Consider the following 22,919-nt stretch of genomic DNA (forward strand, 5'->3'; position numbering starts at 1 on the left):
TGGCGTCAGAATTCATAATATCGATAATAGAGAGCAAAAAATGTGACGGAAATAAGATCAGTAACTTCGGCTTTTCTCGCATCTGTCACTCACTCCTGCTTGGTTAATTAAAACCGTGCTAGGTAGTTCTTTTTAAATGGTGATGTGTTTTGAGCGGTAGAATGAATTGTAGAACTTGTTGGTCACAATAACTCTGAATTTAATGATAACAACTGTACAAAGATGTGGTGTAAATGCGGACTAGCTGAGGACTGACTGAAGACAAACTGAATAGTGACTGCTCGCACGCAGAGATGGGTTTTTAAGGGATGTGAAATTGGTGGTGGAGGTGGTAAAGAATAGTGGGAGAAAATTGGGGGTGATTGTTTAGAAGTGTTCCAGACGCTGTCTTAAATTGTTAGTGTTATGGCATTGGAAAGTCGCAGAAAATCTGGGACGAGTCCCGCCGCTTGGGGCTCAAGAGCCTTCGACTCGTAGGCTAATTTATTGCCTCTAGTCGGGTGGTGGAAGTGATTGGGACTCGGTGTCAAATTGGAGAGACACTTTCGTGGATCTCGCATTGCGTTGCGTCCCAACAAGTTTAGTCAGAGACTTAAGACCCGTCGGATCAAGACCAAGATGTATCTTAAGTCTGTATCTGAAGGCTGTGAATGGAAATTATTAATTACAAAGTCACGTGACTAACCCGGGCCCTTATCACGTTAAGTGCCAAAAATCAGTGTAATTTAATTAATGAAACCGGAACTAGAAATTAAAAATGTATTATAGAGGATGCTGTCTAAACCCTTCTGATTTCTAAAGATCCTAATAAAATTCGGTTTATCTTGATATGTCACAATAAAAATGAATTTCTAAACCTAGTCAAAAATCACTGTCAGTCATATGTGACTGACGTGTCAGTTAACGTGTTAAGACGTTTCTCCCACTCTACCTTTCTCCTTCTAAGACTTTATTCCCCAATCTTCCGGCGGCGAGCATCCCCACGTTACTGCCACGGACTGGTCACGTGACATGATGCGCGCATCCAATTTACGTTGCTTCTGGGTATGCATCGTGACTAACCCGGTAACGGGAGAGCGAGCGGTCGACCCATACAAGACCGGGACGGGACCGGGGACGTTTAGCCGCTAGATTCGAAACCAGGGTGTAGGGTTTGAGTCGACGGGGCTTCAGTGTTCCAAACTATATTTCTGCTCGCCCCGGTTGGGTCATTATCTCGAGCGTTTGACCATTTCCAGAAGGCCTTTCGGGAGCGCGTTGACAGTTCCCTGCTGTGCATGGCACAAAAAAAATGTTTTTAGGGCCTTCACAGTTCCTTAGGTAAACTATCGGTATCTCCCCTTTACAATACCATGGAAATAGGAAACCTTCCTACCTCTTGGTGAAACATCATACATCCTTGTATTGTATGTAAATTATACATACATATATTGTAAAAACGAGAATAGTTGTTACTTTTTTTTTAAGGAAATATCCACATTAGGAAGGGGATCATTCCATGTGAATTCGATCATTTTTTGGGGACTATGTCTCGAATTTTGATGACATTGAAGTATGTTGTGGTCCAAGAGAAAATGGGAGGCGGGGGTTGAGCCGGGTTATCACAAAAGACTGCTGTTTTCAAATAATTTATTTTTCCCTTGGTGAATGTCATTTCTTAATTAAAAAATATTAGAAATATCTTTGTTTTGCAAATTTTACCACTGGTTCAAGTGTGAAAAAATTTGAATAAATATGGCTGTATTTTACGTTTCTTCATGTTTCTCTTTGAAATTTCGTTTTGTAATTCGCGGAGCCGCAAAACTATTTATTGTACTATTCATTATTTTAGGTTCATAAAATTGCTGGATATTCTTTAGACATTCTGAAGTAAGGGTCGCTAGCGAAAAAATGTATGTATATGGAAAACTCCTAAATTCTTGTCCATGATGGCCTAAACATGGTTAGATGGAAGGTTCCCTGGCAGGAATGCGATGGCGTATCTATATCTTGTCCAATGAGACGAGACAGTAGACGTAAACATAGGCGCTCGAGTGCGACAGAGTTGAAGTTACCCTTACAAGACAATTAGCAAAGGACGCACGCTGGGTGCTTCACTGCCTTGGTCTCGTTGGACAGAGCGTAGGTACGAATGCGCGGCCGATTGGATCAGAGTGCAAGGGACAGGCCTCGTTTCACGCGTACTTTCAGCTACAGTCGAGATATTGGCTACAGCGGTTACACGTACTATGTAGCGGGTGACGTCGAAGCCAAAACAATGGGACTACGGGCGCAGCTGTGGTGGGGATAGGCATACCTAACGGTGGGCTTCTCAAGAATGGTGACACTTTAAAAATGGCGAAATTAAAATGGTTTCAAGTGTACACTGCACCGCGACATTGCCTTCTTTTTGACGGCAGACGAGCGGTTACGAGCAGCAACCGAGCAGCTGTACTTGTTGTCCTTACACCATGTACATATGCGACTGCCACATGATCTAATACAATTATGAATTGTTAGAGAAATTCACTTCACGGACCTGTTTTTAAAAAATCGGACACTTCAAAATTGACGAAATTAAAATTATTTGAAGTGAATGCTGCACCGCGATACATCGCCTAGCAGCACGGTTGGCGCACTGTAGAAGCAGAGCCCGGGAGGCCTCCCTATGGCCTATGGCCTCCCGGGCCCGGGTTCACTTGAAATAATTTATTTCGTCAATTTTGAAGTATCCACTTACTTAAAAACAGGTCTGTAGAGGGGACACTTGGGGCTATAACCTCATTTTTTAAAATAATACAACGTTTATAATGTTCTTTAAACATTCTGAAGCGGGGGTCGGCAGAGTTTGTCCTAAAATTGAAACTTTCACGTAGTAAGGAGAAAGAAAACAGGAAAAGAGGTCCGTATTTTATTGGGGTATTGTGCAGTCGGAGTGTACAGGAAAGGTAAATACCATCATTAGCACAGAGGACATTGGTTTTTCCAAACCTGTCGGAGAATAGCGGTCGATCAGTCGTGCACTTACAATTGGCTACCTGAATCACCGAACGTCGCGTCCTTACCTGGTTTTACCTGATTGAAACCTTGGAGGCTCCATAAATTAAAAACCAAAATTTCAAAGAGGCATCATCGAAGTACATACTGCTCTGTAACTATTATAGTAAAAGAACTATGATATTCACTTTTTGACCTGTCAATCGAATCTCGAAGGATTCTTGGGGCTATAGCCTCAATTTTTTTCAAATTTTTACAAAGGTTACCTGCTACGAAAACATAGCACTTGTTTAAAATAATTGCCAAATAAATGGTGAAAAAACATTTTCTCCAAATGACAACATTTTCGGTAAACAGTTTTATGTTTTCGCTATAAGCTTCCAAAAACTCATTTTCATCGGTGTGACAGTTCTAGTCTTATAATATAATGAAAAAAGGGTGACACGTATTTTTACGCGTCTGTAAAACCAACAATTTTTCAAACATCGAAAAGTCCATTGAGATTCGATTGATAGGTCATCATCATCGGTGAAGTAGTTTTTAAAATAATACAACATTTATAATGTTTTTCTCCCTTCGCCACGGCGACCGGGTTCGCTGAGTATTCTTCGCAAGAATATTTCGTGAAACCCCGGGCCGGGCCCGGTCGGCTCTACCATAGGATCCTCAGGGGTATGCGGGGAGTAAACGGTGCTGGGGTTCTGGTAGCTAACCCCCGTGGTGCGCGGCACTTGGCCTTTGTTGCGAGCATCTTGAGCGCCTCTCAAGTCTGTATGGCATAGGGAAAACGTGCCCCGTTCCCGGTCCCGGTGAGACCCGTCTTGTATGGGTCGACCCTTATGGTTTAAGGTCGACCCATACAAGACGGGTCGCACCGGGACCGGGAACGGGGCACGTTTTCCCTATGCCATACAGAGTTGGCCGTGGTCGAAGGCGACTTGAGAGGCGCTCAAGATGCTCGCAACAAAGGCCAAGTGCCGCGCACCACGGGGGTTAGCTTCCAGAACCCCAGCACCGTTTACTCCCCGCTTACCCCTGAGGATCCTATGGTAGAGCCGACCGGGCCCGGGCCGGGGTTTTACGAAATATTCTTGCGAAGAATACTCAGCGACCCCGGTCGCCGTGGCGTGGCCGTGGCGAAGGGAGAAAAACATTATAAATGTTGTATTATTTTAAAAACTACTTCACCGATGATGATGACCTATCAATCGAATCTCGGAATCACTCGGAAAAATAGCAGAGGGACATTAAAAAATTTAGAAGGAATGAGGATATAGCCCCAAGTGTTCCCTTTGCAGGCCTGTTTGTAAAAAAATGGATAATCTAAAATCAACGAGTTCAGATTATTTCAAGCGAACGCTGCTCCGCGGTACACCGCCTCGAACAGCCAACGTGCTCACTCTTCAAATAATTCTAAATTAGTCGATTTTGAGGTGACACCACTTTTTTTTAAACAAGTCACCATTTTCATTAGATCGTGCTCATTCTTATGTTTTCGCTATAAACTCCGAAAAACTCATTTTCAGCGGTTTGTGTAATGAACATTTTTTTCGCTATCAAAGAATCCTTCGAGATTCGATTGATAGGTCAAAAAGTGAATATCATAGTTCTTTTAATATAATAGTTACAGAGCAGTACTTCGATGATGCCTCTTTGAAATTTTGGTTTTTAATTTATGGAGCCTCCAAGGTTTCAATCAGGTAAAACCAGGTAAGGACGCGACGTTCAGCGATTCGGGTAGCTAATTGTAAGTGCACGACTGATCGACCGCTATTCTCCGACAGGTTTGGAAAAACCAATGTCCTCTGTGCTAATGATGGTATTTACCTTTCCTGTACACTCCTACTGCACAATACCCCAATAAAATACGGACCTCTTTTCCTGTTTTCTTTCTCGTTACTACGTGAAAGTTTCAATTTTAGGACAAACTCTGCCGACCCCCACTTCAGAATGTTTAAAGAACATTATAAACGTTGTATTATTTTTAAAAATGAGGTTATAGCCCCAAGTGTCCCCTCTACAGACCTGTTTTTAAGTAAGTGGATACTTCAAAATTGACGAAACTAAATTATTTCAGGTGAACCCGGGCCCGGGAGGCCATAGGCCTAACAGCCTCCCGGGCTCTGCTTCTACCGTGCGCCAACCGTGCTGCTAGGCTATGTATCGCGGTGCAGCGTTCACTTCAAATAATTTTAATTTCGTCAATTTTGAAGTGTCCGATTTTTTAAAAACAGGTTCGTGAAGTGAATTTCTCTAACAATTCATAATTGTATTAGATCATGTGGCAGTCGCATATGTACATGGTGTAAGGACAACAAGTACAGCTGCTCGGTTGCTGCTCGTAACCGCTCGTCTGCCGTCAAAAAGAAGGCAATGTCGCGGTGCAGTGTACACTTGAAACCATTTTAATTTCGCCATTTTTAAAGTGTCACCATTCTTGAGAAGCCCACCGTTAGGTATGCCTATCCCCACCACAGCGGCGCCCGTAGTCCCATTGTTTTGGCTTCGACGTCACCCGCTACATAGTACGTGTGACCGCTGTAGCCAATATCTCGACTGTAGCCGAAAGTACGCGTGAAACGAGGCCTGTCCCTTGCACTCTGATCCAATCGGCCGCGCATTCGTACCTATGCTCTGTCCAACGAGACCAAGGCAGTGAAGCACCCAGCGTGCGTCCTTTGCTAATTGTCTTGTAAGGGTAACTTCAACTCTGTCGCACTCGAGCGCCTATGTTTACGTCTACTGTCTCGTATCATTGAACAAGATATAGATACGCCATCGCATTCCTGCCAGGGAACCTTCCATCTAACCATGTTTAGGCCATCATGGACAAGAATTTAGGAGTTTTCCATATACATACATTTTTTCGCTAGCGACCCTTACTTCAGAATGTCTAAAGAATATCCAGCAATTTTATGAACCTAAAATAATGAATAGTATGATACAATAAATAGTTTTGCGGCTCCGCGAATTACAAAACGAAATTTCAAAGAGAAAGATGAAGAAACGTAAAATATAGCCATATTTATTCAAATTTTTTCACACTTGAACCAGTGGTAAAATTTGCAAAACAAAGATATTTCTAATATTTTTTAATTAAGAAATGACATTTACCAAGGAAAAAATAAATTATTTCAGAACAGCAGTCTTTTGTGATAACCCGGCTCAACCCCCGCCTCCCATTTTCTCTTGGACCACAACATACTTCAATGTCATCAAAATTCGAGACATAGTCCCCAAAAAATGATCGAATTCACACGGAATGATCCCCTTCCTAATGTGAATATTTCCTTTAAAAAAAAAATAACAACTATTCTCGTTTTTACAATATATGTATGTATAATTTACATACAATACAAGGATGTATGATGTTTCACCAAGAGGCAGGAAGGTTTCCTATTTCCATGGTATTGTAAAGGGGAGATACCGATAGTTTACCTAAGGAACCGTGAAGGCCCTAAAAACATTTCCTTTTGTGCCATGCACAGCAGGGAACTCTCAACGCGCTCCCGAAAGGCCATCTGGAAATGGTCAAACGCTCGAGATAATGACCCAACCGGGGCGAGCAGAAATATAGTTTGGAACACTGAAGCCCCGTCGACTCAAACCCTACACCCTGGTTTCGAATCTAGCGGCCAAACGTCCCCGGTCCCGTCCCGGTCTTGTATGGGTCGACCTTTATAGAGGAATATGATTCTTAATTGTTAATAAGGTGAACCTGATGAACCTGATGCGAAAACAGGGAGCCGTATAGGTATGAAGAACAGTTTTGGATTCCTGATGACGAGATCAGGTAGCTCCTGGGATATGTTAGTAACTATCTCTTAACTTTAATATTATAAATTAATTGATACAATCCGAGTTGTAAGATTGTATCATGTGGGAACGGTCAACTAAGAATTGCTGGATCCGAATGATGTATTAAAATTAAATGTTACTCAAAATTACCTTGAACTAAATTTTATATTACAGAAAACTGGCCTACTTTTAAATTAAACAAAAAGTTAATTCGGGCTTGTGCTAGAAGAATAGCCGAAGAAAAATTAATTTCTCAACATGATAATTCTGCTCCTCGTATTGTGGGATTGGAAGGTTTTGGTGGAAATCAAGTTCGCGTGTAAGACGAGGAACGGAAAATATAGTTTATTGTGAACTAACGATGCTAAACTAACTAAACTAAAACTATATCAAATATGTCTACCCGGGACCACGCTATTCCACGCTGAGTAGTTCGATCTGCTCGCTTCGTCTTTCAGAACCGCTCTAAGCATTTTTCCTTCGTCAAGGGTCTCGTTGCCCGTCATTCTTTTCTTTCTCCCCCACGATGTACATGGGTAATAAATGTAACGGTTTTTTCCGCGAAGGTTTGGGACACTGTTTTGCAGACCATCGCCGCTCGCCTGCAAACCATCTGTGTCCCAAACAGTCAGACTGCAGGGTACTTAAACCTAGACGCGCGTAACCTAATGACAATATATTTATTTACACCCCACAGTATGGCCCCGGAGTTACGAAAGATTTCTATAGTATAGGAATTAGACCTATATTAATTGGTCAGCCTAATGAAATTAAATCCTTTTCGAAGAAGAAGTAATTTCTGTCTAATTGTTCATAATCCTAATGCATGTGTAAACACATTTATACAGAGTGTAAAAAAAAACCATTCAATATTTATATGGTACATGGAACACACTGTACTGAGTAAAAAGGCCGTAGTAAACATAGGTCAAAAAGTCAATCGTTTCTGAGATAGAACCATTTTTGTATGTTAGTATCAAGATGGACTTACTACAGGCATCGTTATTTTTATCTCAATTGAGACAGGACCATTTTGTGCCGTTACTGTGGAGCAACAAAGACGCGAGACACCAATGGACGTGACAAAGGTGCGCGCTGCATGAAAGAGAGGCAGGTGGGAGAAGCAGGCATTTGAGGGGCCCCCACAGTGCTAATTTTCTGTCAAAAATTCAATGTGAACATACAAAAGTTTTTATATCTCGGAAATGATTTACCTTTCGACCTATGTTTACTAAGGCTTTATTACTCAGTACAGTGTGTCCTATGTATTATATAAATATTGAATAGTTTTTTGGACACCCCGTACATACCATCTTAAATTCGCGAAACCAGAGTACATAAAATATTTATTTGTCGCTAAACATTATTCTCTTAGGGTTCTCACCGTTTCTACATTTCCATCGAATTTCTTCAGGATTAAATTTCAGCATAATGCTCTTCATGCCGAATTAAAGATATTAACAATCTTGCTTCGGAGATAACCTTTTTCCTCTCATTGACGCTCGCTTGTGCCCGGCACAAATCTCGTATCGTTTACAACAGAGGTCAGCAAGACCGATTTTTGAGGGCTACACCCCGCTGTTCCGACCGCGCGTCACGCTTCCCGTGACGACCATAGTTCTCGAGTCACATCAGGCGCGTACCGTATGAACTGCGCGTGACGCATTAGGTCGGCGCCCGTATCAATAGGAATAGGTTTCCACATTACCGAGGAGGTACTAGTGGCCATGCGTTTTTTTTTTGTACCCCCGATATGCCTATTCCACTATATCACATGGTAATTCCGGAAAATGGATGGAGCTGGATTCTGTACCCTTGGATCGGTGGAGATCTGTTTGAAAAATTCCGTGCAAAATTGTCCTTGATCGATTTTCTCGTGTTAACCGTTCGCTTAAAAAACGACTTTGTAGTTTCGTAAACTATTTTATCCCGTGTGTCTACAGGGTGTCCCAAAATGGTATAAAAGTGGAGGGGGTAATTCTACATGAAAAAATAAATCGAAAATATACAATAAAATTTTTTCATGTGACACCTCGTTTTCGGGAAACAACGACTTTAAACATCCGTCAAGTTCGCGGGCCGAGACTTTTTAAGAAGCAGAATTAGCAGGTCATGAACAGACGCATCAGACGATTGCTGTTCAATAACACGCATGTTGGCCGAATTTTCAAACTCAAATTTTCTGAAAACGAGGCGTCAAATGAAAAAATTTTATTCTATAATATATTTTAGAATCATCGCCTCCACAGTCATACCATCCCGAGACACTCTGTAGACATAGAATAAAATAATTGACGAGGCTTTAGTCGTTTTTTAATTGACCTTGAAAAAACCGGCCAAGGACGATTTTGTATGTTGTTTCTCAAACAGACTTCATCGATCCAAAGGTACAGAACCCAGCTGTGATAGTCTTTACACATAACTTTGGTACACCCTGTATATGCACTCGCAACAAGCTACTCACACGAAAGAATATCGAATTATGAAACATAGGACAAGATATTAGTTGTTATGTACATGTTGTCCGTGACAGTTGGTATGTGCATTCTCTCCGCTTAAATGACATCATAGTTAATTACGATTTTGATGTGTGTGCTATTTAAACATCTGAAATTGTGCCACAAGGGTAAAAGATTGTAAAGATCGCAAGCTAGGATTACAAAACTGAAATAAGATATTTTCTCATATCCTTGATTACACTGTCCAACAAAATAGAACTTTTTTCATAATCTACAATACCTGTTGGGTGATTTTTATAGACTTTGTCATTCTAAAACCAAATCCGAAAGCACAATTGCTCTATCGCGCAACGTTTTCGAAAAACATTCACGAATAGTATGTATTTGGTTCCCAAAAATATTCATTGACAACTTGTGTGCGACGCGTTGGCGCTACACGGCCATTGCAACAGCCTTTTCTCGAATCGCCAGGGCCGTCGCTATGCGTAGTTGACATTAGTACCAATCAAATATGTCTTTGCTTACTATTCTTAATACATACATTTTTTTGTCTTTTTGGGTACCAATCATTACACAAAATTATAAAGATACGAGATTTATTCATATTTCATTGTGGAAGTGCTTAATAAAGAAAATTAAATACAAAAATTTACCTATTTCTGATGTAAACAAATTTAAAAATGTTTCCGCCTTGCTCGATGCTTGTACAGGGTATCCAAGATATTTCAATAATGGAAAAACGTTAGCAAGGAAAAGGCTTATGTGCGATGCTTGCTGATTATTGTTGGACACTTATTATTAAAAGTCGGGATACCATGTACAAGCGTCGAGCAAGGCGGAAACATTTTTACATTTGTTTAGAGGTTGGGCAAACTTAACCTTTTCTGAAATAAATTCGTATTTGGTATCAGAGTGTTTAATCTCCAGTATTTATGAGCAATTGCTGTTTACATATTATTTATTTATAAGGGTCGTATCAACATCTAGGTCATTAGCGACCACATTATACCATGTAATTGCAATATTATAAGTCTACGTACATTTTATGCATTATGAATAACGTAAGTAAATTATAAATAAAGTAAACTAATTGTTCTATCTTCTCAAAAAAGTGAAGTTATCGTTTATTTAAGAGTGTACGAATATTATTGCGAGTGACTGTATGTCACTTTAGTCAATCTTCAAATTCGCATATTTTTGTTGAATATTAGAGTTTAAGGATTTTCGGAATGAGGGTGTATTATAGGGAGAATTTCGGATACAGTGTGGAGGGGAGAATGAATGACGTGGGAGAGAATACAAAACGCCAAGTGCCTTTATGAGTGACGTGTGGAAAGAACGGCTACTAATTTGTTTTGAACAGCTTACTGACTCAGCGCGATGCGTCGAAATTTACGTTCAGCTTAGTCATGTCGGGCGAATTGTATCTGACATCCCAGTAAATCATTCTACCATTCATGGTGACTTTACAATTTATCGCCAATGCCCCACCTTAAGTTTCCGTATCAGTAAGATTGATAATCCGTGAGATAACATAAATACCTCGTCCGTCTGTTCAACTCCGTTATTTATTTTCTAAACTGTTTCATTGTAGCAAGTGTTGTGCCAGTTAGTGTTTGTATATTATTGTGGCTCATCCGTGATTAAGACTATTGTAAGTTACTTTAAAACATCCCTTTATACATAACTTATTAATACTTATTCTGACAAATACAGAATAATGATGCACAATGTCCTTAGATCTACAGAAAAATAAAATAAGAAGAGTTGTCAAATGTTTTGTGCTTGTCTAATTAAATAAAGTGCATTCTTATTACTACAACCACTGACAAAAAGTATTTGACTACATTTAAAAATCATATAATTTTCTTAAAATTGAACCAAATGAGTTGAGATTCGTTGGCATGTTAGAAGAATTAGTTTACTAGATAACGGGTAAATAAAATTTCGGAAAAATTGCTATTGATCGAAATATTGACGTAGAAATCAGTTTTTTCAACTTTTCCTTATCTATGCCTGTAATGAAACTCTGATCAATGCGTTTTGTAGATCTATGTCGATTAAGCATGTACACGGCGAAAATTTCATCGATCTTAGTTAACGTTGCCATGAGTAACAAGCATTTCAAGATTACAGTTTAACACCTTGTCCTATAAAATAGTGATGGGTATTTGACGGGTTTTTTCGTGTATTCGCGTCCAGCATAGTAACGTATCTACAGAGTGTCCCAAAAATCTTGTATTTCCTTGAAATGGGTAATTCCTGAACTCATTTGAAGAAACTTTCAAATGACCTCAGGAATAGCCCATTTCAAGGAAATGCAACATTTTTGGGACAGCCTGTATATTGTGGAGAAAGTAGTGGGGTACTGTTATTGGCGGGAAAGTATATTTATAAGACCTTTACTCTTGATAAAATGGAACCTGAAAATTTTGTTGACTTATAATAAAAAAAAATACATGCGATTCCCTGCAAAATAATATGTAATTTAAAAAAAAGTAATTTCTGCAAGTTAAAAAAAATTACATTTTTCGTTAATGATTATTGACAAAAGATAATGAAAACTCTTCAATTTTCAAATTTAAAAAAAAAATCTTTGATTTTGGTCTGACATTTTGCTCAATTTTTTCGAAAACAGTTTTTGTATGAAAAAAAGTAATATGACATAAAAGACGCTGCCTGTCCAGATATACTAGTTTTGTTGAACTAGTTATTCCATAAACTGGAATTGTAATTCAGGCGTGATATCTCGATACTGTTAATTTGTGTAATAAAGAATTCTTGGTTTAAACAACTTTCCGCTATCGATGATTGAAGTCCAATACCTTCGCGCGGGCTTCTATTGTATACGAAGGTTCAAGCAGTATCGCCAGTTTCGCCAGATGAGAAGACGGGGGGGGGGGGTGGGGGGAGCACGAATTGAGGGGAAAAAGTTACCCTCTCTCTGCCAGTACCGGAGTATGTACGACAGAGACGGAACGCGTCACGTGACCCGGTCGCGGCGAAAGCGTGGGGAATAGCGCGGTATAAAGGGAAATTAGAGTGGGGGAACAAGTCTTGATCTGGCGATACTGAGTATTCTCTATTCCCGGGCGGCGAGCATCCTCACGTTTTCGCTACGCTCGATCATGCAACGCGTTTTGGGCCTGAATAATCCGGTAATGCAGGAAGATTAAAAATGTTTTTGTCAAATGCAGCGCATAAACGTTAGTGGTGTTACGAGCCAGGGCTGCGAGCAACGCGAGAGGCCGGCGAGGGGTTGTTACCCCAGGAATATGGTTTCAATTTGTTAGTTAGGTACGCGGACGCACCCAATGCGAAATCGGGGAGCCGCTAGGATAGTTGACGTCGAGGACGCACCTGATGTGAAACTAGGGAACCTCTGGGAGGTTGGAGTCAAACGCAGACGCACCCGATGCGAAACCGAGGAGCTACTAGGAGGATGAAACTTCGTGAACGCACCCAATGCGAAATCGGGGAGTCACTAGGTTGGAGAAATCTTCGTTGATTTGAATTTAAGATTAGTAAGCCTCGTAACTTAAATATAATTTAATTGATACAATCTGAGCGGTAAGATTGTATCATGTGGGAACGTTCAATTATTAGATTAGAATATTAAGTTATAATTAAGGGTTGTAGATTACGCAAGTTAACAAACAAGACAAATATATTCTGAAGTAAGATAATTACAAATGTAGTTGTTTGTGTCGCGAATGAATGTAGTAAGTGTACAATTGGAAAAATTGTTACCTACGATGCACGGTTTTGACGCACTGGCAATGCGGGGTCAGAGAGCGATTGTTGAATGCCAAATAGAATATATACCGAACTAACGGAATCTATAAGATTACGATTTGATTCGAAAGGGATTTTAACCCGATCTCACTAGAATTGACTCTTATGCGTGTAACGCGACGTGACTGCACGATTACCGAAACGCTATCGAATCACTTCTGAATCTCGACTGAACCAAAGACGATGAAAATGAATGGGTTTATATACCCTAAAAAATGAGAGGGAAATGTGTCTGTTTTATTCTACGGTCGCATACTCGTATTTATCGTTTCGAGTGAGTTTAAGGTTTTGCAGCTGGATCTTTGTTTAACACTTTCGCTGCGGACGAAAATAAGTAGGCGTTCGCCGGGAGCTGAAATTAAGATATTAAGCAGAGGACGCGTATGAGCGTCATTCGCACATGGCAAGGGCTCAGTTGGACGCACATGTGCATCGTCCGCAGTGAAAATGAAACTAAATAAGCAGAGGACGCGTATGAGCGTCATTCGCACATGGCAAGGGCTCTGTTGGACGCGCATGTGCGTCGTCCGCAGCGAGAGTGTTAAAGGGTAAAACGGAGGGTTAGCCAGGGTGTTTCCTATCAGAGACTATCTTGACAAAACATTGCAGAAGGGAATGTTTTCAAGATTTCCATGACAAGGAATCGTACGGTGCTGTTACTGAATCATGCTTCGTGCCAGTTGAGTCCAGCCGGAGCACAATCATCCCTTCTATAAACAAGGGGCCTGTTGGGACGCTTTTCGTTCTCAGAAAAGAGATTAGAACTTCTAATCGAATGAACGTGGAGAAACGTCTCCATACGTAACAGTGGATAATACCTTTGATATTGCAAATATTGAACTAGACGAAGGAACACTAATTCATGATTCATATCGTGATTTTAACCATTATCTTGAAAATGATCTGTTCTTAATAATTTTTCATGTTTGTTTTGTTTCAGACAGTTAATCCGCTATGTTGGACTACTTCCAAATATTATGCGCCGTTTTGGTGCTGCTGCTAGCAGTTTACTATTACCTATCTTCAATGAACAACTATTGGACGAAGCTTGGAATAGCCGGACCAAAACCTACGCTACTCTTGGGAAATCTTAAATCAACTACGCTTGGACAGTTATCCATGAGCGACGCTACAAAGAAAATATACGATGAATACAAAGGCAAGCAAGTAGTCGGAATCTTCTCAGGCACTACGCCAGTTTTAATTGTGAATGATCTTGATTTGATCAAAGATGTCCTCATCAGTGACTTCTCCTTATTTGCATCGCGAGGAGTGCCCATCTATCCCGAGGTAAGTAAGAGTAAATAGGAGGTAATGGACCCAATCACTGTGGAGGTACTAATTGTGCTTATATTAGTTATATGTACATATTTTGAAAGCATAATGAATATTTGAGGCCGTTTACCTCAACGTACGAAATTCAAACCTAGTAACATCGAGAACGTTCGATTGAGGTGCTTGAGATCGATTTTTTTCAAGATCATGAATGTTTTTTCTATTAACAACTGTTTATGCTGTGTATGTATCCTTAAAGTGAAAAAATGACAAATTTAACGATGTATCATAACGTACATTTATGTTAAGATTTTAAAAATTCAAAATTTTCTAATTTGATGCACTTCGGGTTCCCAGGACCCAATTGACTCCAAATTTCTTCCACATCATTTTCTGAACAAGTGTCACAAATCTGGGAGTGAAACTAAAAATATATTTGGACAAAAAAATAAAGTCCACCCTAATGAATACCCATTATTTCAATCTTCTATTATACAGGGTGTCCCGAACTTAAACGGCCAAAATGCTAGGGTTCAATCTACACACAAAAAGAAGGAAAAAATGTTATATAAAGTTTGTCAGGTAACACTGTGTTATAGAGTTATAAAGAAATAAATATTGCATGTATGAAACGGGCAACTACGCATGTTTCATTAGAGCACATCTGTGTGGTAATAGTTACGGGTCGTTCATACATTCAACAGTTATAAAATAATAATGATACAATAAAAAATGATTACCAAGTAAAACCTTTGTTAACCTCTCCCCCCCCCCTCCCCCAGTTTGAATCCTCATTACAAAATGTTCTTGTCCGTTTCGTACGTTCAATATTTACGTGTTTATAATACTGTAACAAAGCGTTTCCTTACAAAGCTTATACAATAACATAACATGTTATATAACATTTATTTCTTCTTTTTATCTGAAGATTAAACCCTAGCAGTTTGGCCGTTTAAGTTCCGGACACCCTGTATGTATGAACAGTGTATACTGTAGGACTATACCAGAGAGGAATGAGAGTGCTCACGCCCGGGTTTTCGGCGTTCCCGATATAGTGCTGACATCTGCTCAGCCTTAGCATGGCACAGAACCGGTCAGTCTTTCCTAGAACAGAACCGGTCAGTCTTTTAGCATGGCACAGAACCGGTCAGTCTTTTAGCATGGCACAGAACCGGTCAGTCTTTCCTGGGACAGAACCGGTCAGTCTTTTAGCATAAAACTGAACGCACATTATTTTTTTAACCAGGATTAGAACGTACAGCTTAATTGTTGTATATGAAATATGTAACTAACATGTAAATCTTGTGTACAAAATCTCTAATTAATATAAATTAAGAATAATATTAATTGTAATGATACGTATTTTATTTTTTTCCAAATTTGTAGTTGCAAACTTTAGTTGTAAAAAATGGAAAATCCGGAAAAATTCGAACAAATACAGATCTCATATCGAAGTTTAAAAGCGACCATTGTCATCAACACTATCTTAAATTTTTTCATATATATAGCTACTGTTATTATTAATTAAAAAAAATTTTCTTTCATGAATAAATATTTTTTCCACCTCAGCACCATAAGATTTTTACTAGATGACTTTAAAAACACATTAGAACTATTTTTAAATAATTTTACTCGAAAACATTCTAGTTTACTCTTTATTTCACCGTTCTACTAATTTTTTATGGGCTGCATTGCAGCTCTGTTTAACACCCCTTTACAACCCAATACCATGGTACCATCCATATTCAAGGAAGAACAATTTTTTGCGACGATCATTGAAAAAATAAAAGTGTTTCCTTCATTTCAGTCCTTTAGTGCGTTGGTGACGTAGCGCCCAGCACACCTACCTGTGTTCTGTGTCACATCTGGAGTTTTATGGTACGCTAACAATCCCTATTGAGTCGCAAGCCAGACCATACAAACGAATGCATCCACAACTTCCAGAGACCTGCCTCCAAAACTAATTAAAGGAAGGCTAGACATGCAGTGTGTACTAAACTCCTCAAAAGAGGTGGATTCCAGTCGCTCGTGTCATAAACCGCATTCGATACTTCATCGACAGGGTGATCTTACATATTTCTGTAACAGTTCCTGAACACATTATCATTCATCTGAAACTGCTTTGTACGACATTACACACGCCACATAATTTTTATTTTCTAATTTTGTCAAAGTAGTATATATAACAGAATCATACAAGTGTCTACAATTACTTGAAATCCAAAATACAGAGCGTTTCTTCCTCTGCGACTGTAAAAAAAGGACTTTAAAAGAATGTTTTAATAACAGGTGGGCTGTCCTTCCAAAAGGCACCTGTGGCCAGAGTTGGGCATTATTTAGATAAAAAATTATTTAAATAACGATTCGAATAAAAGATACTTTATCTTTATTCGTTATTCAAAGGTTCGAATAAAAAAAGTATCTTTATTCGACGAGTATCAGATAAATAATTTTATTCGACGAGAATTTATCCGACGAATAAAGATAATTTTTTTTATTCGAAACGGATTTATTCGAACTTCGAATAATTTTTTCATCTTTTATCTATATCTTTTATTCGAAGGCTTCGAATAAATCTTCGAATAACTTTTGCCGAGCGCCGAGCATCAAAGACTCAGCGAAGACAGACGACATACAATGTAAGCGGATGGAGAATCGCGCACGAATGAAAGTTTAAACTTTTAGATTTTTCAACATATCCTCAAAAAATTGTGACGAGCCAATGGAGGGGATTTTCCTGATGAAAATGAGATCAAATTCGAGTGTAATCGAACAAGTTTCACTGATACGTAATGGTACGATAAAAATTACAATCTCATTAAAGACAGTCCAAATGATGTCGTGTTTGGACTCATTTCGATCGGAACAAGCTCTACAACTCATTCGTCTTAAAATATTGTTCTGATTAAAAACATACAACCATAAATTGCCAATAATGCGCGATTCTCCATCCGTTTACATTGTATACCGTTTGGGAGTCGCTGGGTCTTCGACGTTCAGCGCTCGTCGGTCCTCGTCAGCCGTCGTCGCCGTTTATTCGTCGAGCTGGCAAAAGTTATCCGAAGATTTATTCGAAGCCTTCGAATAAATCTACGGATAAAAATGCTAAATACAGTCCAATTTGTACCGTGTTTAGTGTCATTTTAATCAGAAGAATGCCACGAATTAGTTGGCGCAAGTCCCATAAAAAAATAATGAGAAATAAAGAAGTTTTGCAATTGGATTGGCAGTTTCACACCGATATCTCGCGACTCTACGAGCTCGGAACTTCAAAGACCAACGACCGACCAACAACCTACAATGTAAGCAGATGGAGAATCCAGCATTATTGGCAATTTATGCTTTTATGTTTTTAATCAGAACAATATTGTTAAGACGAATGAGTTGTAGAGCTTGTTCCGATCAAAATGAGTGCAAACACGACATCATTTGGACTGTCTTTAATGAGATTGTAATTTTTATCGTACCATTACGTATCAGTGAAACTTGTTCGATTACACTCGAATTTGACCTCATTTTCATCAGGAAAATCACCTCCATTCGCTCGTCACAATTTTTTGAGGATATGTTGAAAAATCTAAAAGTTTAAACTTTCATTCGTGCGCGATTCTCCATCCGCTTACATTGTATGTCGTCTGTCTTCGCTGAGTCTTTGATGCTCGGCGCTCGGCAAAAGTTATTCGAAGATTTATTCGAAGCCTTCGAATAAAAGATATAGATAAAAGATGAAAAAATTATTCGAAGTTCGAATAAATCCGTTTCGAATAAAAAAAATTATCTTTATTCGTCGGATAAATTCTCGTCGAATAAAATTATTTATCTGATACTCGTCGAATAAAGATACTTTTTTTATTCGAACCTTTGAATAACGAATAAAGATAAAGTATCTTTTATTCGAATCGTTATTTAAATAATTTTTTATCTAAATAATGCCCAACTCTGGCCACAGGTGCCTTTTGGAAGGACAGCCCACCTGTTATTTAAACATTCTTTTAAAGTCCTTTTTTTACAGTCGCAGAGGAAGAAACGCTCTGTATTTTGGATTTCAAGTAATTGTAGACACTTGTATGATTCTGTTATATATACTACTTTGACAAAATTAGAAAATAAAAATTATGTGGCGTGTGTAATGTCGTACAAAGCAGTTTCAGATGAATGATAATGTGTTCAGGAACTGTTACAGAAATATGTAAGATCACCCTGTCGATGAAGTATCGAATGCGGTTTATGACACGAGCGACTGGAATCCACCTCTTTTGAGGAGTTTAGTACACACTGCATGTCTAGCCTTCCTTTAATTAGTTTTGGAGGCAGGTCTCTGGAAGTTGTGGATGCATTCGCTTGTATGGTCTGGCTTGCGACTCAATAGCAATTGTTAGCGTACCATAAAACTCCAGATGTGACACAGAACACAGGTAGGTGTGCTGGGCGCTACGTCACCAACGCACTAAAGGACTGAAATGAAGGAAACACTTTTATTTTTTCAATGATCGTCGCAAAAAATTGTTCTTCCTTGAATATGGATGGTACCATGGTATTGGGTTGTAAAGGGGTGTTAAACAGAGCTGCAATGCAGCCCATAAAAAATTAGTAGAACGGTGAAATAAAGAGTAAACTAGAATGTTTTCGAGTAAAATTATTTAAAAATAGTTCTAATGTGTTTTTAAAGTCATCTAGTAAAAATCTTATGGTGCTGAGGTGGAAAAAATATTTATTCATGAAAGAAAATTTTTTTTAATTAATAATAACAGTAGCTAAATATATGAAAAAGTTTAAGATAGTGTTGATGACAATAGCTCATTATTAAATTAATATTCAGGTTGGTCTCTTTTAAACTTCGATATGAGATCTGTATTTGTTCGAATTTTTTCGGGTTTTCCATTTTTTACAACTAGAGTTTCCAACTACAAAATTAGAAAAAATAAAATACGTATCATTACAATTAATATTACTCTCAATTTATATTAATTAGAGATTTTGTACACAAGATTTACATGTTAGTTACATATTTCATATAAAACAATTAAGCTGTACTTTTTAATCCTGGTTAAAAAAATAATGTGCGTTCGGTTTTATGTTAAAAGACGGCCCGGTTCTGTTCCAGGAAAGACGACACGGTTCTGTTCCAGGAAAGACGACATGGTTTTGTGCCATGCTAAGGCGGCGATGTCACGAAAGTGGGAACGCCGAAACCCCAGGCGTGAGCACTCTCCTATCCTCTCTGACTATACTATAGCAGAGAGGATAGACTATAGGTATGTAAGTATAAGTAAGGTATGTGAGTAATTCCATTCTTTATACTACTCATTACTTTTGTACGAAAGAATACACTGACTAGCGAAAGAATATATTGACATTATTCTGGAATTTGAATTGTTCTTCTTTATTCAATGATTTCCGAATTTACCTCGACGATTCTGCATTTACGGTACGATAAAAGCCTATTCATTTGTTTGCTGAATACGTAAACAATTTTTGTGTGGAAACTGTTCTCTCATATTCAATTTGAAACGTAATCACGGCAATATAATTTGATTAATTTCACGAACACATATTTACAGGTAGAATCATTGACACAACATCTTTTCTCTTTGGAACCTGAAATATGGCGTCCATTGAGAATGAGACTCTCACCGGTGTTTACGTCTGGGAAACTCAAAGATATGTTTCCTCTCGTGATACAATGTGGTGAACACTTGGAAAAATATTTAGACATCGTGATAAAGAAGGGAGAGCCCGTGGAATGCCGTGAATTAGCAGCAAAATTTACAACCGACGTAATTGGCACCTGTGCTTTTGGAATTGACATGAACGCCCTCGCAGACGAGGAGAGCGAATTCCGCCGAATGGGTAGAGAGATCTTCACCCCGTCCTGGCAACAAATTTTGAGGGAAACTATGAAGCAATTTGTTCCGAGCATATACAAACGATTGGGACATTTTCTGCAGCCTAAGAAGGTTACCGATTTCTTTACAAACGTGGTGACGGACGCAATCACGTACAGAGAAAAACATAATGTGGTTAGGTCTGATTTTATCAATATGCTTCTAGAACTTAAAAGAAATCCAAATCAGTTGGAAAATATTGGTAAGTTGTTTGATAACGAATTGGGGAGAATTGTACATTATTGATCACTCTAGCAATATATGGCTAAACTTTTCCTGTGGAGACCACAAATTTTGGACTTTTTTATATAATCCTGTAAATTTTTATGAGAAAATGCCAAAATCCAAGTTTTAACGGTAGAAATTCACTGGTTCAAAAGTTATACGTCTATGTCGTTATTTATTATACGTTATGCCTGTCAGAGAGGCATTCGAACGAAGCTACGGCACCGCCGTTGTTTACGTTGTCGGACACGCGTGCTCAGATCGCCTCTCTGACAGGCATCATGCGACCGAATAATGCAAAATGTTGCTCGACAACGCAAAAGTAGGACTTGCCTGGTGGCGAGCGCTCTAGATTTATCCTTCATCTACCGCTTTTGACCACTGACATGCCCTATCTTTGCATTATCGAGCCGTAAATCGCCGCCTCCCGAACCCTTGCAACCTTGTACGATCCAGCGTTGTGTGCTGCACAGCATGGCACACGCACGCGGCACGCACACGGCACTCACACTGTGGCGGATGAAGGCCACCTGGGAAAGCTGGACCTTAAAATCGCTCAACTTTGAACACGCATACATTTTGAGCCAGTCAATTCCTAATATTGAAACTTGAATTTTTGACATTATCTCGTAAAAATCTATATGACTATATTACAAAAGTTAAAAATTTGTGGTCCCCTGAAGTGAAGTTTAACCCATAACTTCTCGGAAATCCTCCTTCTACGGTTTCCGTCCACGGGTCCCTGTCCTCTCCGGCCACAGTGTGACGAATGGCCTTTTTAGCTGGACAAAACTCTAAATCGCCTATTTTTCTATATTTATCGATTAATATGTTTACAGTTGCATAAAATATGAATAATTATTAATTTTTTACAACATTTAGTTGGTTTTTGTTAATTAAACAATATATTTTAAGTGATTTATAATTAAATAAAAAATCCAACAAAGTTAGTAATGGATCTATGTAACACAGAATGATTTAACAAGTAGTAGATATTATCAAAGAAGACGTCATTTTTAATTAGGGACAAAAACAATGTAATTTTGGAAAAATCATAGTACATGTTACTTTTTGGAGATTCAGATATATTCTAACGGGAAAGAATTATTCTTTGGTTTAGTATAAGGCTTCACTTTATAAATAACAACTCTGTTTCATATTATTGTTTACTATTTTAATAAAAATATAATAACATGAAAATATAAATAAAACAAAAGAAATAACAGAGATCAAAATCAGTCTTCAATAGGAACATTCGGTTGCTAAAAACTAATAACTTATAAATAAATGTAAATAGAATATATCTAAACGTATTTGTGTTACGACAAATGTTTGGGTTTACGACTGAAGAAACGAATTTTCATACGAAGAAAGTTTAGAGGAAAACTCGGGGATCTTATCATTGTTTATTCCTTCAATATGCAATGAATGAGACTAAACAAACCGCTAACAATAAGTGGCGACGGCAATCGGTATCGGCTGCGTTCGAAACGCCCGGCCCGAGCTATGATTGTCACGAGCGTGTACGTAAAACGACGTAACTTCATTGTAAAAATTAGTATAGTTGCGCAACGTTGCGCAAGCCAATTTTGGTACTAAAATAAAGTAGAGAATCTCTACTTTATTTATATGTAAAAATCATCGCGTGGGGCGACGTGGGGTATATACTAGTTCATTAACGAAGAGTAGTAACATGGGCGTTTCTGTGGAAAAATAACTACCGTCTTTGACACTTAATTTACAAAAATAGAGGAATGTTATCGATAATTTGGAATTACTAAAGTGAAAATACATGTTTTGAGATGTTATATCCATCATATATAGGAAATTTAAACACTCCGTAGTACATTTTAACATATTTCTAGCGCGTATGGAAATGTGCCCATTCATTTATAGGTTAGGTGTTCGTTTTTTAGGTGAAGTTTACACGCTCTGTAAACATACAACGAAAGAATTTTAAGTTTTAATATTCAAGGGTTTTAATACATGGTTATTTTAGATTATATTAGCACAGTTAGTTTTTGTTGATTTGAAAGTTACTTTTGTGTAGCTAAAAAGGCCATTTGTCACACTGTGCGGCGGTCGCTCGCTACCCATCTCTCAGGTCACTCGCCCAGTCTTATGCGCTCTCATCAATGTGATTTAATTTACAATAATATGAACGAATTATTTACGTATATATGTCACTTGCACTTATGTTACGTACCACTTGCACTTAACAATAGATTACGCAATTGGATTAATTGTAATAACGAACATTTTCACCTAGTTATTTGCATTTAAATTCATTTACAGAGAAAGTCTCAGTTACTATTAGTTTCTCACCCCATATATCCTTATAGTTTTTTATTCAGGGTTAAATATTCTCTTCAACTACAAGATTAAAATTTGCTCTTTACGATAAAGAAACTCGAGGTGACTTTTACATATCGATAATAAAACAAAACAGCTAGAAGCTAATTATTATATTGAATGCTACTCTTGACAGCACATAACTTTCGTTTTG

General features: G+C 38.5%; 1 protein-coding gene across 7 annotated transcripts in view; it reads left to right on the forward strand.

Moving 5' to 3' along the window:
* LOC143353436 (putative cytochrome P450 6a14) overlaps nucleotides 1-22,919 on the forward strand; it is a 43,240-nt gene that overhangs the window by 17,375 nt on the left and 2,946 nt on the right. For 2 of the 7 annotated variants that reach the window (XM_076786774.1, XM_076786790.1), the window contains exons 2-3: nucleotides 13,969-14,318; nucleotides 19,865-20,390. In XM_076786774.1, coding sequence (XP_076642889.1) covers nucleotides 13,983-14,318; nucleotides 19,865-20,390 — 862 coding nt within the window. In that variant the 5' untranslated portion in view covers nucleotides 13,969-13,982. Of the gene's footprint in view, nucleotides 1-9,262; nucleotides 9,311-9,378; nucleotides 9,401-9,824; nucleotides 9,852-10,518; nucleotides 10,888-13,968; nucleotides 14,319-19,864; nucleotides 20,391-22,919 lie in introns of those variants that run through there. The other 5 variants (XM_076786798.1, XM_076786813.1, XM_076786821.1 and 2 more) reach the window with 5 other exon arrangements.

This window comes from Halictus rubicundus, chromosome 1, assembly GCF_050948215.1.
Source record: "Halictus rubicundus isolate RS-2024b chromosome 1, iyHalRubi1_principal, whole genome shotgun sequence".
In the NCBI taxonomy this organism is placed as follows: domain Eukaryota; kingdom Metazoa; phylum Arthropoda; class Insecta; order Hymenoptera; family Halictidae; genus Halictus; species Halictus rubicundus.